Source organism: Neophocaena asiaeorientalis, unplaced genomic scaffold, assembly GCF_003031525.2.
Source record: "Neophocaena asiaeorientalis asiaeorientalis breed wild unplaced genomic scaffold, Neophocaena_asiaeorientalis_V1.1 scaffold240, whole genome shotgun sequence".
Lineage (NCBI taxonomy): Eukaryota > Metazoa > Chordata > Mammalia > Artiodactyla > Phocoenidae > Neophocaena > Neophocaena asiaeorientalis.
The window spans coordinates 6,206,096-6,231,148 of NW_020185331.1; the positions used below are offsets into that span (position 1 = coordinate 6,206,096).

A 25,053-nucleotide genomic window follows, 5' to 3' on the forward strand; every position below is an offset into this window, starting at 1 on the left:
CGGGCACCCGCATCTGGCTCCCAGTACAGCAGCCACGCGGCTCGGCTTAAAAACGACTCCAGCTGTTGCCACCTTCGCAGAAAGGGACCAACGCTGCCTGCTCTTTCTGTTAAGTTCCCTGAATTTCTATCTGACCAGTGAGCCGGGAAACCAGCCCCTCATCTGCTTCTCCTCCATTCTGTCAGTGTCCACAAAGCAGACCCAGTTCTCAGGAGAGTCATGGGCATGGCCTTTCCCCCTCTTGCCATGCTCCCCCAGGAAGGGGCTAACAGGTGATTTCTGCCCCTGTCTCTAGGTAGCCTCTCCCTCACCCTCTCCGAGCCCACAGAGCAGGGCGAGGCAGGGGCACCCTGGCTGACAGTTTTCTGGCACAAGATCTCACCCGAGGGCTCTGCCGGGAGAGTGACTTTGGATCAGCATTTCTGAAACCTCAGCTATTTCCACACCATGGATGACTTTTGCCATATCCTTGAACTACATATACTGTGGTTCACATAGTAAATATATGTTTAAAGCAATCTCCCTTTGTTTTTTAACTTCAAGAAAATAATTTGTTTAGGAAACTTCAGATTGCCATCATGAATAAACAATTAGGACCACCAGCCCCAACCATAAAATTACAGAGAACAAAGCAACAGAGTAAATTTGAGCTGTGCTGTGACTGAAGAGGCTACGTCTGTAGTCTGCTTCCTTTTTGTTACAGAGGGAGATTTATTAGAGAGCAGTCAGAGAGAGTCGACCATCAGGCGGAGATAAATCAGGCTTGGTAGAGAACTGAAACAGGACAGGACAAAGTTCTTTTTCACCGTGTGTTGCGGAAATATTAAATACTGCCTCTCTGTACCGTCTAAAAGCACCCTGTGTACCACGGTGTTGCGTGGGTGACGTTTTTAGCTAGAACACTACTTGGTCATTCAAAATGGCTGACAAAAGAGGATGAAGTATCCTCACTAGTGAGATGAGGATATTAAGTAGCGTTTACTTAGCAGGGTTGCGCTGAGAAATCAAAAAGAAAAGAATGGGGGCCACCTTGCCACGTTTCTGGTGTCTTATATAAGTATATCCAGTCTGGAGAAAAGAGCTGAGGGAACCCTCCGTAGCTGTTACCAGTCATTTGAAATATAAGGGGTTATTCTTATCCTTTTAACAGTTCACTCCAGTGCCTAAGAAGTACACATGGATGAGTTTGTATACTTTTCCCCTTTTCTCTCTTTGCTAAAAATGGAGGCTTCTTGGTCCCAGAATTGAGCTGGTTTCAACTAAAAGCCTTAGACTGACAACAGTCCCCTCCCTTCTAGCTGAGTTCAGCCCCTCTTCAATTGGCGCCAAAATAAAACAGGGGCAATTTCAACTTTAAAGACCATGTCCATAAACAAGACAAACCCACTCCGCAATTTGTCTAGGGCATCCCTCCCTCCAGACACTCCTTCTTTAATTTCTGGGGAATTTTAAATAGAGGTCTTGCAAAAACCTGCACCGCCTGACGTCAACAGCTCTCTGACAACGTGGATTCTTCCACGTGGTGTGGGGAGGAGCCACTGTGAATGCTGATGCTTTTCCAGGCTTCTTTCCCAGTTGGGATTTGGGAGCCACTGGTGTCACCCTAGGAGACTGTGGGAGAAGAATGGTACCCGGGAGTGTCCCGCCTGGGGTCCTGTAACTGTGTTTCCCAAACCTCAGGCATTCTAAAATTAAACAGTCTGAGTAGCACCTGTACTAGTGTTTTCTTTAAAAAACAAACAAACAAACACGCCCTCTATCTTGCTTTTTTGTGCACACCCAGCAGAGCTCAGAAGCCCCAAATATGTTGGTCTTTCTGATCCATCACTGTGCCGGGGCCTCATCTTTCAAAACCGTTACGTTTGCGAAGTTCCTGTGTCTCCCCATGAGCTGCCCTTCTGCTCTCGTGCCCTTATGTTCCCCTGACACCCTGACCTTAGGTTTGGGTTGGCTGTCACCCCAGCTAGACCAAGGGCTCTTTGAGGACAAAGGCCAAGTCTTGCTCATCTTGGCATCCTATTGAGCTCCTGCCTGGCTCAGTGTTTGACAAAGAAGACTCAGCGAGCAGTTGTTGAACACGAAATGCAATGACAGACGGGCACAAGGCTTCCTCCACCTCGCCTGGCTTCTCCGTCCACACCACAGTCCCTCCTGCTTCCCTTGGCCTCAGTTATCTCTGAGTCCAGCCCCTGGGGTCAGCGCTGGGCATCTGCTCTACAGCTCCCATTCCTCTGGCCCCGGGGCCTTCTGCCCGGCTAGAGTCCAGCACAGCTCTTCAGCCCCTGGGCAGTGTTCCCTCCTCCAGTCCCCTAAATTGGGGAGGTACCTCTGATTCACAGCACCCTCAGCTCACCTGGAGGGATTTGCCCACAGGAACCTGAGACCGGGAGATTTCTGTTGCTTGTTACCGAACTTGCCCAACATCACCCAGTAAGCTAATTACTGCCACCCGTGAGCTCTCACAGTCTGCTCACACACCTGACTGGGCCATTTTCATTTGGGCCTCTCCCCTCAGAGGAATGGAAAAGCAAAGCTCAGGGAGGTCCCACAGGCCAAGCGCCAGGGACAAGCCCATGCCCTGGGTGAGGCTTCTGGAAGAACGTAGAGGGATTCTATGCGCTAGCAGCCCCTCCCCAAGCCCACTCAAAGCAGCCTCATGGGCCAGCTGCAGACCTCCACTGGGACTCTTGGAGCCACGGTGTCTCATACAGGAAACACGAAGCCCTCCTCCATGGTGGGTGCAACTCATGGAGGGACCTCTGGAAAGAGCAGCCCCAGAGCCCTGCTGCCTCCAAGCCCCAGAGGGTGGGTGGGGAAAAAGCTACACAGAAGAAACAGCTTCTCCCACCGTGGTGCTTCTGCCCTAGGGAACCACAGAGGGTTCACCAAGAGGCGGCAGTGTGCGGGGAAGAAGCTGGCAAACTACCTTAACTCTCTCGGCCTCAACTTCCCAACTTCCCATAAAATGGAAGTCATGCTACCTGTGCTTTACAGGGCAGGGGCGGTGATTACAGCACAGAGGTGTCTGGCTCACCGTGTGATATATAGGAGGGGCTTCAACAATCCCTTTCTTGCCTTTCCCAGAGTTTCTGCTATCAGTGGTATACAGAAAGCAGCAAATGGATTAAGTTGAGGCTGGAATACCCTGGGCCTGGGATGACCATCCTGGAGCCCAGCTGGGTTTGTATGATTTAGGAAGGTTCTCTCCCTGAGCTTCTCCTGCCTCTGGGCAACATCTTGTCTTCTTAGTTCCTAAGATGTGGTCTGATACAGCTCCTACCCCAGTCCAAGGAGAAAAGGTCACACCCCTGGTCCAGCTGCCCCAGAGACTGCCTGTGGCCAGGTGCCCCAGAGACTGCCTGTGGCCAGGTGTCCCAGAGACTGCCTGTGGCCAGGTGCCCCAGAGACTGCCTGTGGCCAGGTGCCCCAGAGACTGCCTGTGGCCAGCTGCCCCAGAGACTGCCTGTGGCCAGGTGCCCCAGAGACTGCCTGTGGCCAGGTGCCCCAGAGACTGCCTGTGGCCAGGTGTCTCATTCTAGTCTCACCACGGTTACAGTGATTGGTCAGGCAGGAGTGACTGACACCCATGGACACCTATCAAGGAGCTCCTTCCACCTCTGCCCTGTTAATCTGTGGTGACCCTGCCCCCAACACTCAAAGGGGAAGGGTCTGCAGAGTCATCACCCCACCTTCTGGCACACCAGCAATCGCAGTCCCCTCATTCCCCATGAGACTGAAGGCTCCACGACACGGGGATCAAGCCGTCCTTGCTCATCCCTGTGCCTCGATGTCTGGCGCACAGCAGGAGATAAAAGTTGGGGAATGAATGAGTGCCTCACTTCTAGCCCCTGACTACACACTCACTTAATCGCATGGTTTGGTTTTCTCCCCTCCGAATGAGAGCTAGCCTGTGATCAACACCACACCAGGGTTAGCAGGAAGATCCTGGTACCTGATGGCAGAGAGAGAGGGTAGGAAGCAGGGAAGTCACTGACCTAGCCTGCCCTCCAGAACCCCATCTCCTGGCCTCCATGGGGTCATCCCACCACCTCAGGGCCCTTGGAGGAGAGACTCTGTTCTAGAAGTGGTTCTAAGGTGGGGAGGCCTGGGTGGAATAAGATAACAGATGTCTGGGGATCGAGGTGGGCCTTGAAAAGCTCCCCCCTTTAAATATGCCTTTGCAGTGACAGGCCCAACACACCGCAGCTAAGTCCCAGCCCTCAGCGATGGCAGGCTCTAACTTCACTTCCCAGGAAGTGAGCAGTATCGCCATCAGCTCCTGTTCCCCGACACTTGCCTGCCCCTCAGCCTAGGATGTGGATGTCTCCATCCCCTCTCTCTGGCCTGCCCCTTAGCCTAGGATGTGGATGTCTCCATCCCCTCTCTCTGGCCTGCCCCTCAGCCTAGGATGTGGATGTCTCCATCCCCTCTCTCTGGCCTGCCCCTCAGCCTAGGATGTGGATGTCTCTATCCCCTCTCTCTGGCCTGCCCCTTAGCCTAGGATGTGGATGTCTCCATCCCCTCTCTCTGTCCTGGTCTCTGGATCAGAGTTCCTACCAAACCTGGCTCTGACACCATCTAGGCCCCTGAGGTGGGGGGACAGCCCCAAGGGGGCTAAGAGATCAGGCTATGGAGGGCAGGCTAGAATCCTCCTCCCAGCTGTCACATCAGCACCAACAAGACGCTCTGGCAAAAGCGGAGGCTTTCGAAGGAGGCCTTTTAGGTCCAAGGAGGCGAGTTTGGGTCAGCTGTGCAGTGAGGACTGGGACACAGGGCTGGCGTGGAAGCAGAAGAATGGGGTGAAGCACTCATCAGGGGGGCACTGCGGCAGGAGCCCTGGGTGCTCCATCCCCCTGTGCAGAGGTCAGCTTCCTCTCTGTCCTCCAAAGAACAGTCAGTTACAACCTGGCTCTGTTGGCGACGAGGTCCAGGCCTTCACCACCTCTGGTTTTGCTCCCATTACCAAGGCCAGGGGGAAGCATGCCCCTCACAGTGTCCATGCTCCAGGAGCAGTATTATATACACCCAAGTGTGAAGGAGTTGATCTGATGCTGGCTGAGGGGGTGCTGGTCGAGGCAAGGGGAAGGGGATAAGACGCAGGCCTCCCAGGCCTCCCTGGGTTGGGGCTAGGAGGGGTGAGAGTCCCATTATTTTGTTTTCTTCACGGGCTGGTCGGGGTCTGCTCCAATATGCTAAGCCATTTTCATCATATCCCCACCCCGCTGTGCTAAGTACGTGGCAGACGTGCAGAAAATACCAGCTTAAATATGCAGAAGGGTCAAGACGCTTGGTTGGCGGGCAAGACGGAGGTGAGGATGCCCCAGGTAGACAAAAAAGACTCAGGGAAAATGGGCTTCTCCAGTTCACTTAAAGGAGGAACAGCCAACGGGCTGGGCAAACCCCTGCCCCCAAATGAGTGGATGTTGGTGGAACTCTCCCATGCTGGGCCTTTTGGGACCCTGCGCTGGCTTGAATTTTGGCCTCTCTTTAAGTCCCATAGTGATGGCTTTCACAGACCTTGTTTAACTTGAGAAGGACGGGGGAGGAGGGGCAAGGAAAACTGCATTCTTCCCCATCAAAGCCAAGAGTCCAAAGTAATACTTCTGGTTGTAACTGATCCTGGCCTGTTTGTGATTACGGCCCCTTGCTCGCTTTCTGGCAGAACAGCCCTGGAACCCCACAGCACGGCTGACGGGGAGAGACACCCCTCGCTCACTTGAATAATCTTGTCCTCGTCTGACATGACCAAAAAACATCTGTCAGCCTATCTGCTTTCACCAGTTCTCCAGGGCAACTCTTCAAAACATCACTTTATTTTAAAAGGAGGGGAAAAAAAGCCACCCCCAACCCCTACCATAAAATTCCAAACACTAATCATACCCCTTCTGTCACCAGCACCATCCTGGAAAACACAGCGGCACCAGCTGTCCCATTGGCTGATGCAAATGGAAGGAGAGAGGGAGGCTCAGGATTGGACAATCGCCCTCTTTTGCCTATACCCTCCCTTCTATTAGTGGAGCGCGAGTGTGCGTGCACGCGCACACACACACACACACACACACACACACACACACACACACACACACCCTTTTTGCTGTCATAGCACAGAAGGGGCTTAGCAAAGCTCAAGACTATTTCTCAGCTGTTCTCTCCCTGGAAATTTAATCTGCGGAGCATCTGGCCTCACAAAGCCCATTCCAAAGGTGTCCAGGAGCCCACAGGCCCTGTGATCATTACAAACCTAGGGATGTTTGTAGCCAGTGACCCATTTGGCTGCTCAGAGAGCTGGCTGAAAGTCGTCAGCATGGTCAGATTCCCCTTGTCTGCTCGCTCTAAGCTGAAACTGGCTTTTTCTTGGAGCCCCAGGGGTTAGAGGGGATCTTAGGGGTTCTGGAACTATGGAGATGAAAGGTCTGCTTCTTGCCTGGCTCGATAAAAGCATGATGGTCAGGGGAATGGCAGAGCCTGGTATCTGGAAAGCAGCCGCGGCCACTGTCTTCACTCCTAATCACACCTCCCTTCTACGGGTGAGGGAAGCTGACGCTCAGGAGGTAAAGAGACTTGTCTGAGATCAAGCCACCACTGGTTAGTGGGTGGCTGAGCTTGGAACCTAGATTGACCGAGATCCTCTCATGCAAAGCTTGTCATTCCTCCCACGAGGGCACACGGCCGCTCTGCCCATTCAGATGACACCCCGAGCATGGTGCCAAGTGGCAATCCATTGACCCAATGCCCTGAGCAAGAAGTAGGTGGCTGGAACTGGCAGAAAGCCCCCCAGGGCACAAGGAGGTCACTTGGCCAGGCTGCGAAGAAGCCTATAGCCAACACTGCAGGCACTGGGGCAGGGCCAAGATCCCAGGCCTTGCTGCGGGTGCATGCTGATGGCAGCAGCTCAGAATTCTGCCTCAGTCTAAAGACGGAGAGCACGCTGGGCGGAGAGGAGGCTGGGGCTTTGTGAGGGCACCCGTGAGAAGTACAGAAAACAAACGAGAAAAGACAGAGTGTCCAGAAACACCAGGCCTGGAGGCCTGGCCAACCTCCACAGTGACCCCACCGCCTGCCTCGGAGGGAGGGAGGAATGTAAGAGGAGGGGAAGGCAGTGCTTTGGACTGGTGGGGGGACAGCTAGCCAGTGGGATAGCCCCACTTAAGCCCCGAGAAGTGGCGTTGCTGAAAGGGGGAGTCTGCGTTCAAGTTGGGGTGTCTGAAAATGACCTCACTGTGGGGGAAGGCACCTTGTCTGAAACATGAGCCTGTTTGAGCGCAGGGGGCTGGGGAGGACACACAGGGAGCGGCTCTCTCTTGGGGCTGCCTCTGCTCTCTGCGTCCAGGCTCCAGCTGTAGCAGCAGCTGAGCGGCCCAAGGTGGGGAGCTGAGGAGCAGTTCACCTCCTCCCTTCACCTGGGGGACAGGCTGGGCTGGGCCTCAGTCAGTCAGGAGAGATGGGGTGCACCCAGCCCTGGGCGGGCAGCGCGGCCTCAAAGGAGATACCAGCATGCCTCGGAGACGGCACCTCTGCACCAATGGTCCCCAGCCATGTGGCAGCCCTGCCACAAACTCTTTGGGACACTGGCAAGTGACTTCAGGCCTCCATTCCTCCTCTATCAAAGGGCGGTTCGGGCAGATGGTCCGAAATGTCTCCTGCAGCTTGTCTCCTGCCCCTGACGTTTGAGGCGCTCAAGGCGCCCCTCCGGCCTGTTTATCCCTAAGGGAACGTCTCCTCTCGGGCAGACCCCGCACCTGGCTGGATCCCCCTCATCTGTGCCATGCCACACCTTTGCACATGTCATTCACTTAGCTTGGAGCACTTCAGATCCTTCAGATCCTTGTTCAAGGCCTACTTTCTCCAGAAGACTTCCCTGACCACCCAACCCAGCCACCGCCCCATCTCTGAACCTGACAGTATTCATGAAAGCCCAAGGCACCGGGAGCCGACTGTGCCTTCTAGTCCCGCCCTCCCGCCCCCTCAGTAACACCATCTGGCCCCAGCAGCACTGCGCTCTCTGCCTTGCGCGTGGCAGGTGCCCTGTGAATGTGATGGACTCACTGCACCTGGGCCTTTACCCTGCAGGTGAGAGAGAGCCCTAGAGTATCGTCACCTCCAGCAATGGGAAGATAGGGGCGATTACTTCAATGGAGCTCTTCATTGGGTCCTGTGGGGTTTGGGGCGGGGCCAGGACAGGCCTTATTTATTTGGACAAAGGGCAAGGCGTCCTGACCGGCAGGACCCAGGCACAGCCCAGGCTCTGCTCCCACACCCTCAGTCCTGGTGAGGGGATCTCTGGTGAGATCCCAAGTGCCCTTGACCCATCCACCCATCCAGTCCAGCCCTGCCCCGTGGACCTGGCTGAGCCATACACTGGAACACTCACAACTCTTCTGCAGGAAACTGAGCTAGCGAACTCCCCTTCCCTTTCATATTCCCTCTGCCCTACCCCTTGGCCTTGCTCCTACCCCAGCTGGGGCTTCAGCGGGACTGACCTCTGCTCTCCTGCTCTCTGTGGCCTGGAGAATTCACACAGCAGAGCGCTCTGGGGTTTGGCTTTTCAAAGAAGTAAAATCCACAAGGAAGAGAAATGCAAACACTGATTGCATTACAGATTTCCAAACACTGTACAAACAGCACTGGATAAATAGTGTGGAAGCCCATGCCCCACCTCCCAGCTGTGCAACCTCTGGGCAGGTCACTTAACCACTCTGGGTTTCAATTTCTGCCTGGAAAGGAGAGAATGCCAAGATCTGCCGTTCCTCTTACCAAGATGTTGTATAAACCACATGGTTTTATATCTTGTAAAACAAGCTATTCTGATTCAGAAACAGGTCACCTTGAAAAATGTCCCAAATCCCCTACTAGCTGGCATAAGCAGCCACTCGCTCCCCCGGTGGCTTCGATCTCCCCAATAATCCCCCGAGCACGAGTGTCCAGAGAACAGACACGCAGGCTTCAGGCCACTGGGCTTAGAACATCCCTTAAAACACAAGGTTCTGGGACACAGTGATCCAAGGGTGGCCAGTGGCAATGCCAATGGGCCAGATACAACAGGAGAGAGGGCTCTGCTATCACAGCACACCAGGCTCAGAAACCCACTCATGGTTCACTCACTTTGTGGCCAGTCGCTGGCTAACTCCTTCTCTGAGTCTGGCTTTCCATCACCTCCCATGGTGCCTGGGCCACTTCCCCACAATCCAGTCCAATAAAAGCCTACACAGGCAGATGCATTTTAGCATGAGGCTGAGAGGTCCCTGACTTAGAAGGGAATGTAGAGCTGGGGCTGAGACAAGTAAATGAAACAACAACCCGTCCCCCCCACCCCCGCAAGAATTCCATATAGCATATTCCAAACATAGATAGAAATGAAGTTCGGTATTACATGAGCCAGAAGCTTCCCTCCACTTCTTGGGATTCAACAGCTCAGCTCCCAGGATGGAGACCCCAGTGAACACCAGGCTTCATGACTGAGTCACTCTGGCTGTTCCCCCACAATGAGGCCAGGGAGTCCAGGACAGCCCCCTGGAACCCAGAGGATGAGGTTACGGAATCTGAAAAGATGCTGATAGAGATGAGGACTGTCACCCGGGGCAAACCCCATATCCGGCAGAACGATTACTGAAAACCCAACTGCTGAGGGGTGTAATATCACACAGCTGTGGGATGATCTGGGGAAAGAACAAGGGGTAGCAACTTTTCAACCCAAATTCTCCTTGGTCCTGACAAATTATAACCCAGAAAGTGCTACAGTCCCAGGGTGAAACCTGTTATGTAAGAGTGCAGGAAATGTGCGGAGAGATCTTTTCCCTGCACTTCAGCAGGTCTGTCACTTCTCCTGGGGATAAAGCGCGCGCGTGTGTGTGTGTGTGTGTGTGTGTGTTGGCGGCAGGTGGAGGGTCTCCGGTGTTGCCCATTCCCAGGGCACCTGGGCCAGGATATGTCTGGGGAGGGGAGGGGAGTCACCAGCTCGCTACACTATAAGACTCCCACCTGGTGTGCGGTGGTCATTATCCCTAGAACAGCACGCCCTGGCCTGGTACCACGTGGCCTCTCCTACTTCTCTGTCCGTACCACCTCTCCCCCAGAGCAACTAGCCCCTGGTTCTTCCTCTATTCACCAAGCTCCAAGCATTCCCAGCTTCACTGGCACCCCTTCAGAGAGGAGAGGTCTGTCACTTCTCCTGGGGATAAAGCGCGCGCGCGCGCGCGCGTGTGTGTGTGTGTGTGTGTGTGTGTTGGCGGCAGGTGGAGGGTCTCCGGTGTTGCCCATTCCCAGGGCACCTGGGCCAGGATATGTCTGGGGAGGGGAGGGGAGTCACCAGCTCGCTACACTATAAGACTCCCACCTGGTGTGCGGTGGTCATTATCCCTAGAACAGCACGCCCTGGCCTGGTACCACGTGGCCTCTCCTACTTCTCTGTCCGTACCACCTCTCCCCCAGAGCAACTAGCCCCTGGTTCTTCCTCTATTCACCAAGCTCCAAGCATTCCCAGCTTCACTGGCACCCCTTCAGAGAGGCCTTTCCCGGCCACACTCTATCACCTCCTTCCTCTGCTTAGTCTCTATCACGGGCCCGTTTATCTCCTGCATTTTGCACTTTTCAAAATCTAGACTTATCTTCCTTGTTTACATATGGCTGTTTCTCTACCACATGTGAGCCCCATAAGTGTAGGACTCTGTTGGCTTCTGTCACCTCTGGGCACCAGCCTGGCACTTAGTCAAGTAATATGGACTTAGTGATGACTGATTGATCACCTGAAGACTGGCCTTGCTGGGCTCTGGGCAGTGTGTGGTTCAACTGGCCCCCTGGTGTTCAAACCCAGAAAAGCAGCATTTGAGATGCTTGTGAAAGGACTCCGTGCAATCTTGCTTGCCCCCCTCCCCCCAAAAAAGGGGAGGCAGCCATGTATTGCTCCAGGGCTGAGGCTGGGATGAGCTGGTATCACTGTGGCACTTCAGCTGGATGGATTTCCAAGGTCACCATGGAACCACATCTTTTGTGCAGAAATGTCTATTCAAGGAGAGGCCGTGGGACGCGATAGGTCCATACAGCCAATGTGAGGTCAGTGTGACCGGCCACTCCACTCGCCCCACCTGAACAGGTGGAGGTGGGACAGAAGGAGCGCCTGGGGACCCACTGCCCCACCCGGCCGCCTGGCAGCTGTCTCCAGGCAGGTGGCTGGCGGCACTCAGTGCCAACAAGCCCTTGGATGTCTTCCTGACAACTGTCCGTGCAGATCTAACTCGAGGGAAGAGCTACTGCCGGTCCCGGACACACCTTCCCCTGACATCCTCCTCCCCACAGCCAGGATCCCTTGCTTCAAATACTACTATTCTCAGATCCCTCTCCTGCTCACCTATTTTCCACGGCCCCATTCTTCCTCTCCATCCACTGCTGCCCAACTTCCGCTTTCTTCACCAGGACACACCTCCTGAGGCAACCAACCACACACCTGCCTTCCTGTCTTAGCCTCAGTGGGCCCAGCCTTCCACCTGGCACTCCACTCACATGGAACTGGAATTCCTTCCCCTTCCTCCTATCTAATCCCCCTCTCTCCAAGGCCGAGCTCAATGTCTCCAACTCCTCCAGGCAGCCTTTCCCGACTATGCTAGTCCCCTTGCCCCCAGCACTTCAGTTTTGTGCCATGCAACAGAGCCACTGAGTGACAGCCAGCATGAGGGTATCACAGGTGGGCCTCTCCTCTTCCCGGCCTTGCACGGAGCTCCTGATCCCATGAGGTCTACTCCTGGGTCACCAAGGGGAATCGGACTCCAACTCTTCTTCCTGTCACAGGCTGGGCCAAGGATAGCTGCCAAGCAAAGGCTCCAGGGGGGTGACTCTGGTCCCCAGCATGGTCTCCTGCTGTCACTACCCTGTAGTAAGCTCCCTCCATGCCCTACCCACCTCACTAAACCATCAGGGCTGAGAGAATCTTCAGACACCATGAAGTGCAATCCCTTTTCCAGCCAGATGGGGAAACTGAGGACACAAGAGGGCATCTAACCAGAGGTGAGTTCCAAAGTCAGTTTGTGGTAGAGCTGCCCCAGTCCAGCGGTCTTGCTAGCAACTATCACCAACTGAGCATTGAATTCCTCTTGAAGCAGCATATATTGGTACTAACCCGACAGCTGTGGGTACAGTTATCTCCTTTTTGCAGGTAAGGAAACTGATGCTTAGAGGATTCAAGTAACTTCCCAGGGTCACCACTAGTAAGTGCCAAATCAATATTAAAACCAGGCTTATCTAAGTTGAACCCATATTTTGAATCGCTAGGCTGTCGTGCAATCTCGTTCTCAAAACTGTCTCCAGCCCAGGTGACTAAAGCTGGGCTGAGGGGCCCAAGGCTGGATTTGGACGCTCACTTCTGTAGATTTATACTCGATGGCCCCTTCCCTCCCAGGCAGCTTCATGAAGTGGGCAACAACCGCACACCAGAGACAGTCTTGGACCAGAACGGACTTTGGAATTGCTGACTGGCCTGACACAGCAGGGCCATACATGTGCTGTACTTAGAGAGAGAAGGGTGTCAGATCAAGGCTTCTCTGTCAGTTGGGACAGGACCTCGTGGGGACCAGTCACCACATCTAAATGGGGCTGGCTCACTGGAACCAAACACTTAAAAAGCTGTTACAGAGTTAAGAGTGTTAGGTCACTTATCTGTAATGCAGACTGCAACAAACCTGCCCTTCTAGAAAGAGCCTATCCTCTCTTTATTGGGGCATGTCTGTTCAAGAGCAGATTGGCAATCTGCATTACCAATCAGCAGGTTGGTATCTAAGTAAAGATACCAACCTGCTTAGTAAAGATAAGATATCTTTACTTAGTAAAGATACTAAGTAAAGATACAGAATCTAAGTAAAAGACGTAGAAGATATATAGGAGAAGTCCATTTAAGACAGCAGAAAATCTGCAGAGCTATCCCAGTCTCACAATACAGTCCACCCATTAAGTACCCAGCATGCTCACATTAATTAGAGTTTAAACCCCATAAAGGCAGGAATCGTATGGGTATGCACCCAATAGGCATAGAGCCTGGGACAAAAGAGGTATTCAAGACTTGAGCAATAAATGAAAGGATGAATAAACGATGAGGATATACAGTGTATTTCTCACTTACAATAAGTCCGTGTAGAACCAGTTAAAACAATGTTCATGAAGAAATACCTAAGTAACAGAATAGATACATCTTCAGTGTTAAGAAGATTCCAACTCACAAAATACACGGCTGAAGAATGCATCATCTTTGACAACACAAAATAATCATTATGACACACAAGTCTGAGGGGAAAGCTTATTAGTCTGTCTTCTTGATAAAGATATTCCTCAAATAATGAATAGTTACATTTCATTGAAGGAAAAAACAAAGCCCATGTAGGATGCATCCCTATTCTCTTAGACTCAGGAGGAAGTGGATTTCTGCTTATATCACACAGTTAGGGTAGCATTAGATCTTAAACCTAACAGACTCCTGATTCTTTGTTCTCTTTACTACGCACAGCTGCTAAATAAGTAGAATAGATGCAGCCAATGTGTTCTGGGGTAGTTTACCCCCCATTACCTCCTCTCGTTAAAACCTGTGCTCCAGCAGCCACCGCTGAATAGGTTGGCAAGGCAGCCGTGTTTATACCCCATGACCCTTCCCCCGGACACAGCTGATTGGCCCAAGGTTGGACACCTGATCTAAGGTCTGCCCATCCACTGGCTGGCCAGAAACTAATCAGATTCAAACTTCAAATTTTGAACTCAGAGAACCAGAGACCATTGTCAGCTGGTGGCAGTTATCTCAACAAACCAACAGCAGGTGAACAGGCCACTGTTACAAGTGAACAGCAAGACAAGGAAGGTTGGTCTGCAGTTAGGAGATGACAGCTGGACTTTAAATCCACATGGTACCCAAGAAGAGGAGCTGCGTTGTCTCGTGCCAGCTTTCTGGTTGCCAGTCCTTGTGCGGCTGGGATGTACTTCCCACCCTTGGGATTCTGGTGAGATTTTCCCGAATCCTTTCAGTAGATTCTTGAGCAAGTCTGAGTGGGCATCTGTCCTCTGCTCACAACTCAATTGGGACTAAAGCATTGACTTTGGAGGGGACTGAAGATTCTCAAACTCCCCAAGGCTTAGTTTTCTCACCTGTACAATTTCTCACCTGGATGGACCAGGAGCTCAAAACTTCTTGCCAACACAATGCTTTTACCTTAGTCAAATAGCTATGTGCCTCCAAGGAAGTATAAGATCACCCAGGGTTATCACACTAGTGCCAGGAAAGACGCAAAGACTCAGAGAAGGAAAGCTGGAGCAGGAAAAGGACGTGCATCTGCTGACTCAGCCCCACATCCTCCCCTGGCTCCTAACCCTGAGAGGAGGAAACCATCCTGCAGAGTTGGAAGCAGCTTTGCTTAACACAGAAATCAGAGCAACTGGGACCCTGCCATCACCATTCTGCCAGAAGTTAGACCAGATTTTGCCTCCTGGAAGGTAAAGCCAATGTGGTCTTTGAGGTGTAAGAATGTCCTACAAAGGTGGTATCTCAGGCATTGTTGTTTATGTCAGGGTGGAGGGGTTTTCAAGGACAGGACAAAAATGGTTGGCAAAGCTAACAAAGTTGCTAATCTTTCTGCTAGATTTGTCCTTGATCAATGAAGGAAAAGAGTCCTTTTCTGGCTGGGGCCCAGGCCCACTGTTTGATCAAAAATGCTTTCCCTGAAGCCACTCAGGTCCCAACACTGTGGGTGTCTTTGACTTCTATCCACTTACATTCCCTAGAATAGGCTTGTCCTTGGTGTTGGGTATACACCACCCTCAGGTAGCCCATGTCTGTCCCTGACCCACAGCATCACCAGCTCAGTGATGATCTCTCCCAGGATCAGCCCATTCTCACCCCTCCCCACACTTGCTCCGTATAAGGGAGCGATCTCAGCTGTTGGGACTTTAGGGAAATGACTTAACCTCTTAGCCTGTTACTTCAGCCACAAAATGATTAGAGTGCTTTCTACCGCACGGGGTCATTCCATGATGCCAGTGGGATGACGCATGTGAAGAGCCTGGCCTAGACCTGGTGTTTACTGTTTACTGATGCTGAACTGCCTTTCATCAGACACATCTCTCTTTAGACCAATGAGATTACAGAGCATTGGCACAAGCACACTTCCAAATCCCTCAGGGGCTGTGGTCCCTGCCAGGAGGCTCTGATGAGCAAGCAGAACCAGAGATGGCTGGGTCCCTCTTTGAACATTCTACGCGAGGGACTTTCAGCCAAGGGAGAAGGGGACACAGGCAGAGTCCTGGCTCCCAGCAGGCAAGGCGAGGCCCCAGGGGGCAGGGTGGTGCTAACTGGGGCTACTGCCCCAACAATTTAAGTGGAAATGCCTCAACACGCCCACCAAGTCCTAAGGTCAAAGGCATCACAATGGGGTCTTTGTTCCAGAGTTCAAAAGCCTCACTCACCACTCCTTCCAAAGCCAGCTTGCAGGATGCCCAACACACCTCCCCTCCCCCTGCCGTCAGCCATCCGGCTTCCTTGAACTGGGAAACCACCCTCCCAAGGACCAGCAGTTGGCCCTCTTCCTTGCTCCCCTCCACCCACTTAGTTTCTCTGGTTACGCTGGTTGTACACTCTAGGAGGCCTCCTTGTTTCTGACAGCAACAGACGGTGCGGGTTTGCACCGCGGACACAGCCCTTCAAGGTCCCCGTGTACATATCTGCTGCTGAGCAGCTGTTTCCATCAAGGGGGGAGACAGAAAGCCCGGAGAATTGGGAAGGCCACATTCAGGGTTCTGTCTACCCAACACCCAGGGCCCTAAGGAGTCTCCCAGCCTCGGAGCCCGGATCTGGGAGGGGGCTTGGGGAGGTCATCTGCTCCAGGCCCTGTTTCCAAGCAGCCACAAGACGGTCTCCATTTTACAGGAGGGAGAGTTGAGGCCCAGAGGGAGCAAGCGTCTTGAAGTCACCCAGCCGGTACCTGGTAGTGGGCAGAGCCCTGCTTCTAGAGACGGCAGCTCCCTCAGAGGATCAGTGTACCAGACTGGGCTTCAGGCTACCGGAGCCCCCTCAAACAGCCATCGGGGACTCCTCAGGGGAAGGAGGTGCAGGCCTGCCACAAAAGCCCCACCTCATCAAGGCTCTCCCTCCCCCACTCCTAGGCAGGGTCCTGGATGTGGGGTGGGAGGCAAAGGGAAGCAGGGAGTCTGATAACAGGCTGACTGCCTTTTGTGTGGGGTCTCCTCTTCAGCCACCCTGGCCAGTGGCTGGTACCCAGAGACATGGGGGCTCACTCCTCCTGCTGCTTTAGGGCTATACAGCTGTGCTGGTGACACAAGGCAGAGGGTCCCTAAGCCAGACGTCTACTTTTGAGCAGCCCTGACCTTATATGGAAAAGCCGACACGCCTTCCTTTGGAGCAAGCCCCAAAACAAACATCCCTTTCTCTCCTCAGTGGGTGTCTGCAATCCCACCCTTAGAGAGCCCTTCCTTTGGGTCTTGAGGTGCTTAGGGTTGCTAGGGCCAGGCCCCTCTGACAATGCAGCTTGGGTGGGGCGGGGAGGTGGGGCTGGTACTGTGACAAAGGCTGAAAGCCAAGCGGTGCAGGAAGGAGACCGGTGTGGCACCTGGGGTGAGGGGCCCAGGCCTTTATGCTCGTGACAGCCACTGCCAACCAGGCACAAGGGCAGAGCCTGCCACCTCTGAGGGGAACAAGTTTTGAAGACTCCAGACCCAAGAGGGCCATAAGTCAGGTCTTTGTTGGCATCACAGCCCTGTTCTCAGAGAGCACAGCTCTTGAGACTCCTGCAGCAGGAACCTAATCTCACCTCCCCGAGGAGGCCCACGGGGATTTCCTCAGTATCTCTACAGCTACTTGCTGCCCACAGGCATAGGAATCAGGGGCCCAAGAACTGTTCTGTTCTGTTTTTGACTTCAGGTGACTCACTTCCCCTCAATTTTTCTGTGCCTCAGTCATTCTATCTATAGAATGGGCACAGACAGCCTTTGATCTGTCTTCCTGTCAGAGCTTAAAATACTGGAGGGGAATAGAGTGGAGCAGGAAAAGAAGAACAGGCCTCTACCCTCTGGGAGTGTCCTCCAAACACAGCTCAGAGAGGCTCCAACGCGCCCGCACGCACGGGGGCCTTCCCCCACAGCAAACCGAAACCAAAACAGAACACCCCAGGAACCAATTCAAGCGCCAGCAGGTCATGAGCAAACTGATGATGGATATCCTGGGCCAGAGTTCATCCCTGGCTCTGCAGGGGTCACACACGCCTGCACCTCAGACCGACGGACTCAGGCCCTCCTCTCTCCACCTGAGAGACCCCTGCTGCCAAGGGCACTGAGGCCTACACGGTGAGAACCTTGGAACTGGCAGGCCCCTGGACAGCCAAGACAAAGCCTCAGTTCCCAATGACAGGGCGGCTGCTACAGGACTCTCCCTGGCCCCAGGACCTGATTTCATCCCCCTGTCTGGGCCCTCTTCCCAGGGCCTGGCGGCCTTCAGCTCAGCAGGGGGCAGTCAGCTCACCGCCCAGACGCTAGCCAACCTCCACAGGCCTGACCTTTCCTCAGACAACCCGCCTGAGGACCCGGGACCCCTACAGTGACGTCATGGCCTGCCCTCCCCACCAGCCAGCCGGGTCCTCCCACCCCGGCCTCGTCCCCAGTTTGGAACATGGCCCCAAGGGGGAAGCTGCTGTAGGATGCCCCTGAGCTGGGAGCAACCTCCCCCGGGCCTCAGAGGGCACAGGGACCCTGAACATGGGCTGGACAGCCGTGCTCACGCTGCCACCCTGGCCTTGCATTAACACAAGCCAGTTAATTACCCCGAGTGGTGGAGACATTCTTCCACCATCAGGCAAACTGCTGGCCTGCAGCCCAAACCAACAGGGGAAACTTCAGCCTCCTCGGCCCTCTCCCCGCCAGATGGAAATAACGTATAGCTGCAGAGGTGGGGGAGGAGGAGGGGAACAAAAACCAGCCGGGCTCCTCGCCCGAGTGGCCGGCCAGACAGCTGGGCACTCACCGCTCTCGTTCTTCTCGATGACATCCACCACCTCCCCGGCCTGGAGGCTCAGCTCCGAGTTCTCCTGCTTCTTATAGTTGGACACCACCACGTACTGTTCCAGGATCATGGGCTCGGCGTGGGTGTCGGCACCTGGCGAGGGCAGAAAGCACGCGGTGAGCCAGCGGCCAGCCATGGCCCCGCGGCCGGGGCGCCCCCTGTCCATCGGCCTCGGGGGAGGCTGCTCGGTCGCCAGCGCCGCTCGGAGGGGCCGCCCGCAGCCAGGGCTCGCAGCTCGCCGGGCCCCAAGGACAGGCCATATAGCAGGGCCCCACACCGGCCCGCTGTGCCGCGGGGACCGGGGGACATGGGGAGCCGGGGGCCAGCGGTGGGGGGCGCGGAGGGAGAGACAGAGACGAGACAGAGGCCGAGGGGACTCAGAGGAAAAAGCCTGTGGCCGCGATGAATTAATCACAGCCCAGCACGAGGGAGAGGGAGTCGGAGGAGAGGCCTGGGGCGGACGTGGTCTCTCCGGACCCCTCGGCCGCAGGGGTGCGAGGGGAGGAGGGGGCCCAGGGGGGCTGAGGCCGGAGCAGAGGCGAGAGGAAAGGCCAGGCGAGGAGGAGGGCTCGGGCCTCTCCCCAACCCCTGTAAACCCAGAGAAAGAGAGTCAGCAGTCCTCCCCTTGGGCGGGAGAGGGAGAGAGCGGGAGAGGACGGCTCCACGGCAGGCTGGGCCCAGGCGAGAAGTCAAGAGGGTTTGAGGCCGCCAATCACTGGGGTTTACTCGCAGCCCTTAAATAGAAACACATGAGACCCATCGAATGAGGAGCCAGGGGTGGAGGCAGGGGAGGGGGAGGAGGGCCGAGACTGTTTACTTGAAACCCAAGAAGAAAGTCCCAGCGCCAGCGCTGGAGAGCCCAGCCCGCCCCCCGCCAACTTTTCCTCAAGTTCGGCTCCACTGCTGCCCCTCGGGCTTACCAAGGCGCGGCCACTGAGCCCACGGGCCTGGTGCCCCGGGGACCAGCCTCAGGCCCGTGTCCCCAGGCCCGCTTCCCAACGGGGCATCGTCCGGCCTGGCTGCCGCCCTCCGGCCACATGGAGACCGACTCAGCCTCCCTCTGCCTTTAAGCTCTGCTGGGGCTTGTGGTCAGGCTCCCGGAAGCCACCAGCTGCCCTCTCCTGGCAGTTTCAGGAGCTTGAGGGTCAAAAGGTGGGGCTAAGCAGGAAGAGGGCAGGGAGCGAGCAGCTTCTCTGTCCTCTTTAGCCACTGGATCAGTGCAACATTTATTAAGCAAACGCCAGGCTGGAAGGTAGACAGATTGGGTGCCCATCTCGGCTTACTGGCTGTGCGGCCTTGAATGCGCTGCTGAAAGCTCTCTGCGCCTCACTAGTACCATCACTAGAGTGCAGTGGGGACAGAGGCCGGCTAGGAGCTGAAAGGATCCATGAACCACAGACCCACTGGTCACCTCCTACAGGAAGCCTTCCCAGACCCCCCTCTCCATCTCCCCGGCAAGAGGAATTCCTAGCATACTTCTTAGACTCTGTGTCTATCACCCTATGCATCTACCAGTCTCCTGAAAGGCTGGGGGCTTCACTCCACCAGCCTGGCTATAGAAATGGCTGAGAGGGTCCCCAGGCTCCACACGGCCCCCTTGGTGCTTCAGCCCGTAGCTACCTTCCCCACATGCCTGAGTCTAACTTGGCAAATGTTCTATGCCAGGCTCATACACTGTCCCATTTTATCCCCACAACAACCTTGTTACCTTCCCACTTCACAAAAGACACCTCAGAGACCTAGAGAAGACAAGAGGCTTGCCCCAGCTCACACAGTTGCTATGGAGAGAACCAAATTCACTCAGTGTTTTAGGTTCAAGCCCATCTCTCTTTCCATTACAGAACTGTCTCTGATATGTTTCCAGACATCCCATTCTCCTAGCACAATGATCCTCAACTTGGTCCCACAAGATATGGGGAGCTTCTAAAGTACACTGATGCCTGAGCCCCACGCCCAGAGACGCAGACTGAATTGGTCTCAGGTATTTTTTAGACACCCCCTCCTCTCCCATGGTTCTCATACACAGCCAGGGTGAGAAATGCTGCTTAGATCTTTGGGTCTTTCTGTGCGGGAGGCTCCATCCAACCTAGGGTGGGGTCGATGGAAGGGAAAGAAACCCACTGCACCTGGCAGTTTTCTCCCATGAGGTGTAGACCCTGCAGCCCCAGCTCAGTCCTTTGGAGACCCAGGAGGGACCCTGTCCCAGCTGAGGCCTGCCACATGGATGTGCACAGGCACTGCCCCAGGCAGCCCATCCGAAGCCAAGATTGTATTTCAGGCCAAAATGCAACCAACAGCTAGGCAGCAGGGTGGGCCTGGCTCTGCACTCAGATTGGGCCAGCTTCTGTGCCTACCCCTGCTAGCTGCACAAAGGCAGCACTGGGCACGGAGCTGACAGAGACTACCTCCCACTGTGTCCCCGGGGGGCTGGTAGTGAGTGCACCCAGCACAAAAAGGGCCAGCCCCTGCCCTTGTGGGACACAGGGGCTCCCTTTCCAGTTTGTGGGAAAGGAAAACTCAAGATAGAAACAGAAGACAGGAGTTCTCCAGCTGGTTAGAGAGCTTCCAAAGCCTGAGAGCCCAGATGATGCTGACAATTAATAGCAAGCTTTCATTAATGCTCACTACCTAATGCAGACCATATCGGATCCTCAGAGCAACCCAGGTGTAGGCCCTTGTTATAGCCCCATTTCACACACAGGCAGACTAAGGCTCATGAGGCAATCTTCCTAAGGTCACACAGCTGGGATGGAACCCATGTCCTCCTGACACCACTGCTTGTGTCCTGACTCACGCCCTGTCTGTGGCCTATAGACAGCCACTGACCCCGAGGAGGGGCCTTGCCTCATCCTACCCACCCCACATCTGGCAGATAGCTGCTGCTTAATAAAGACTGGAGTGTGGGTTTCTTCTCGACTCTTATAGCATCTGTTGACCAGACCACAGTGCCCACTGGGGGTAGGCACTCTGTAACTGTTGGTGAAATGAATGAATGAATGGACAGATAGATGAACAGTGATTTAACGGCTTGCTTTGAGCCAATACTGATAAACCAGGCAGGGCCTCACCTCCGAAATCTGGGAAAACTAGAGAACTAAATTCTGGAAGGGAGAAAAAGGGGAGATGGGGAAACAGAGGCAGGGAGAAACAAGGAGTGATGGGTTTGTGACCAAAAGCTGCTCGAGAGGATAAGCGGGGTGCTGGGGAATGGAGAGACATCAGGTCATTTTAATCCAAGCCAAGGAAATCTGAGGCAAGATTTCAAAGGGGAAAAACCCACATACTGCTCCCACCTCCACGCCACCCCTTGGAAATTGGCCTGAGCTTTCTGAAGACTGACACTCTGGGACACAGGTAGAAAAGTTAAGAAAATGTTCTCCAGGCATTCCAGAGCACAGAAGACAGGCAGTAGCACACAGCCTAGGGGACGGACAGATGGACACACAGGCAGACACTCTGTCTTCCTCACTGCCCTCCCCTCCCCCAGCACAAGCTCACACTCTCTGGCATCTACCTCTTAGGGTGTTGCCTGCCCAGGGCTGCTCGGACGGATGTGAGCTGGGAGCAGGTATCCAGATGAGAAAACACTCGGCAGGCAGGCCGGTGGGTGATGTCATCCCACAGAGGCTGCTCTGGATCCCCTCCCAGCCAAGGCCTGGAAAATTGGGGGCTGAAGGAGTCAGCCCGAGGGAGGGGGAGATGCAGTGGAGTGAGCCTCCTGTCTTCAGATAGGAAGCATTTGGCAGTGGCATGGAGAAGGGGAGTACTCCTTATAGAGAGAAGAGTCCCTCCCAGATTGGAAGGGGACTTTCTGTCAGGGTCTCATCCATCTCACCTTTGTGCCTTTCTCAGAGCCCCTGGCTGGATCTGCTGGGGCTCTGGCAGTGCCCCAGAGCCCTGCCCCACGCCTGCCTCACACCTGCATTCCTCTCGCTACCAACTGGATGGACCCCTGGCTCCTGCCTGATCTGCCTGCCAACTTAGGCTTCTAAATGAGGCTTTTGCTAAGTCAATCCACTGCTCCAGCACCTTCACTGGGTCCCTGCTGCCTAAAGAAGAAAGGCCAAATTCAAGCTCAGTCTTTCTTGACAACCTGAGCTCCCCAAGTTCCCTGACACACAACTCCTCTGATCCAGGCAACATTCATTTATCAACACACAGATATCAAGCACCCACTGTGTGCCAGTCACACTCTTCTATGCTGGTTCTTATGTCCACGCCTCTGCTTTAGCTAGCTGTTCCCCCTGCTGGGAATGCCTTCCTCTTTACCAACCCCAATTCTACCCAACCACCTCTGCCCCTCCAGGAACCATCCAATCACTCAGCTACAGTGCTTGCTCCTATTATGCACTGGATTTTCTTGTGGAGCACTGCTCCCTGACCAGATCATGTGCTTTAGACAAGAGTCTCCCTGATGAGGGTAGACAGACGCCTCAGGACTGGTGCCATAGGACATGGCACTAGACACAATAATTGCCTGAGAGTCGTGATGCGAAAGCATCAAACTGGAGTCTGAGGGTCTGAGGTCCAGTCCTGCCTTGTCCTTATTAGCTCTGTGACCCTGCAGAGGACACTTTACCTCTCTGAGCTTTAGCTTCCTCATCCATAAACAGGAACAATAACAGTACCTACTTTGTGGGGTTGTTCTGAGCATGGTATAAGGTGATGGGGTTAATGCTCTACGTAAACTGTAGACTGTTTATAAAGCAAACAGGAAATGGGAGATCTGGGGAGGAGAGGAAGGGCTTAGGTTCCTCTGAAGCCTCAAAACCAGCATGCAGGGGCTTCCCTGGTGGCGCAGTGGTTAAGAATCTGCCTGCCAGGGAACACGGGTTCGAGCCCTGGCCCGGGAAGAGCCCACATGCCGCGGAGCAACTAAGCCCGTGCGCCACAACTACTGAGCCTGCCCTCTAGAGCCCACGACAGGCTGAGGCTGCGTGCTACAACTACAGAAGCCGTGCTACTGAGGCTGCGTGCTACAACTACGGAAGCCGTGCTACTGAGGCTGCGTGCTACAACCACGGAAGCCCGCGCGCCTAGAGCCCGTGTTCCATGACAAGAGAAGCCGCCGCAATGAGAAGCCTGCGCTCCGCAACAAAGAGTAGCCCTCACTTGCCGCAACTAGAGAAAGCCCGCGTGCAGCAACAAAGACCCAATGCAGCCAAAATAAATAATTTATAAAAAACAAACAAACAAACAAACAAAACCCCAGCACGCAGGTCAGGGCAAGGGCCACAGTTGCCAGGAGAAGCAGCCATGGCTCTGTTCCTTCTCATGCCTTTCTCAGACCCCGCCTCCTGGCAGGCAGCGAGCATTTACCAGCTGGAGAGCCATATCAGAACCCCCAGGGCCCACTTATGGATGGATGCCAGCCCAAGCAGCCCGAGGCCCCTTATCCGCAAGGATCCCCAGCATCAGCCCCTTACCTCTGAGTGTCCAGTCTCACTGAACTTGCCAACATTCCAGGTGGGGAAACCAAGGCCGGCCCAGAGTGACGTGGCGACTCGCCCAAGACCCCGGCCCTGGTCTGGTGGTTTCCCCCAGCCCACGTGGCCTCCCCTCAGGCTCTCTCTCCAAACAGCTGGGCTCATCCTGAGAAGCCAAGCCCTACGGTGGCCCCCATCCCAGGCTCCCCACGCTCTCCATGATCCCCCAAACCCTGGGTGTCCCACCAAGGTCCCTTCAGTCTCTCACAACTGATTCCTCCCAGGCCAGCCTCAGCCTGCCGGCCTCTCCACAGGCCCTCGGGCAGCCAGGCTATACGTTTGGTGAATAAAATGTATTGTTGTGGGCCAAGTGGGCTCTGGCTCACTGTCTCGGGAGAGGGAAAAAAGGGACGGGAGCCCAGTGATTAGCTCAGGCCGAGGCCCTCGTCACAGGCAACATGAGAAGGATGACTGCGAGGGGCTTGGGACAGGCAAGAGGTCCTCTGCCTGCTGCCTTCTCCTCTGCCCGCCCGCCCAGGCTGTTCACCTCCCGTTCCCTGCCTACGGCTGTGAGGGGAGGGGCTGGTCCAACCTCTGGTCCTCACCTCTGCTCTCAGGTTTGGGCTGGGGAAGGAGGGCCAGGTGGCACTCACAAAAATGGAGGGGCTTCTAGAAGACCCTTCTGGAAATCCCTTCCCTCTACCTGACACCATGTCCATCTAACAGCTGAGAACACTGCTATCCAGGTTTTTCTACCATTGTCCAGTAAAACCAAGGCTAAAGGTAAGCCTCTGACCTCTGTCCCAGCTCTGCCCAGACACAGAGCACAAGCCCAAGTCCCTGAGGGCTATGGGTGCCCAGGAAGCCCAAGGTCCTGAAGCCCTGAGACCAGAGGCAGGTCCCAGCTCTGGATCCCCGGGGTGTGGGGGCTGCGACTTCATTGCAGTGACGAGACTCCCCACCCCCCTACCCACCACTGCCTCAGCTGGGGTGTTGGAGACTTCGGCTCTCTGCCTCGGGTTAACAGCCTTGAAGCGAGACTAATGAGCTTCAGCTGGCCCATCTCACCGGGCGGAAGGTGATGGGAGTCTCACCACCACCTGAGCACTTTCTGTGCACCAGGCTCCCGGTGAGATGCTACCGCATCCGCTTAGGGAGACTTGAGAGGTTACGTAACCCGAGACCAGGACGTGGCAGAGCCGGGATCTAAACCCACACATTCCGGGTCCAGGGTGCATTTGCTGACACACTGTGCTATGTGGTCATCACCCACCAAAGGGCTCCAAGGCTGGATCTGGGACCTAAAAAGGGTTGAAAGGAAGGCAGAGGGGATGGCCGAGAAGACGCCAACATGCTGACAAAGAGCTGCTACACATCACAGGGCACCGGCTCCGTGGGCCTGCATGCCAGGGACACACATGTTCACACACATGCACACCAGGCAGTACCTGTCACGTTCTTCTTAGGAGACTCAGCCCAGCTGGAGAGCCACACTTCCGAGAGCAAGCAGCAGCAGGAGAGAAGAGAATCAGAGGAGAAGAGAGAACCGTTAGGCAGGCAGGAGGTCCACACTGGGCCCAGTGGTTGCTGGCT

General features: G+C 54.8%; 1 protein-coding gene across 4 annotated transcripts in view; it reads right to left on the reverse strand.

Annotated features, from left to right (window-relative positions):
* The window catches only part of SH3PXD2A (SH3 and PX domains 2A), a 241,972-nt gene that overhangs the window by 38,404 nt on the left and 178,515 nt on the right, over positions 1–25,053 (reverse strand). For 2 of the 4 annotated variants that reach the window (XM_024734999.1, XM_024735002.1), the window contains one exon: positions 17,996–18,127. In XM_024734999.1, the coding sequence (XP_024590767.1) occupies positions 17,996–18,127 (132 nt within the window). Of the gene's footprint in view, positions 1–17,995; positions 18,128–21,548; positions 21,661–24,908; positions 24,954–25,053 lie in introns of those variants that run through there. The other 2 variants (XM_024735003.1, XM_024735001.1) reach the window with 2 other exon arrangements.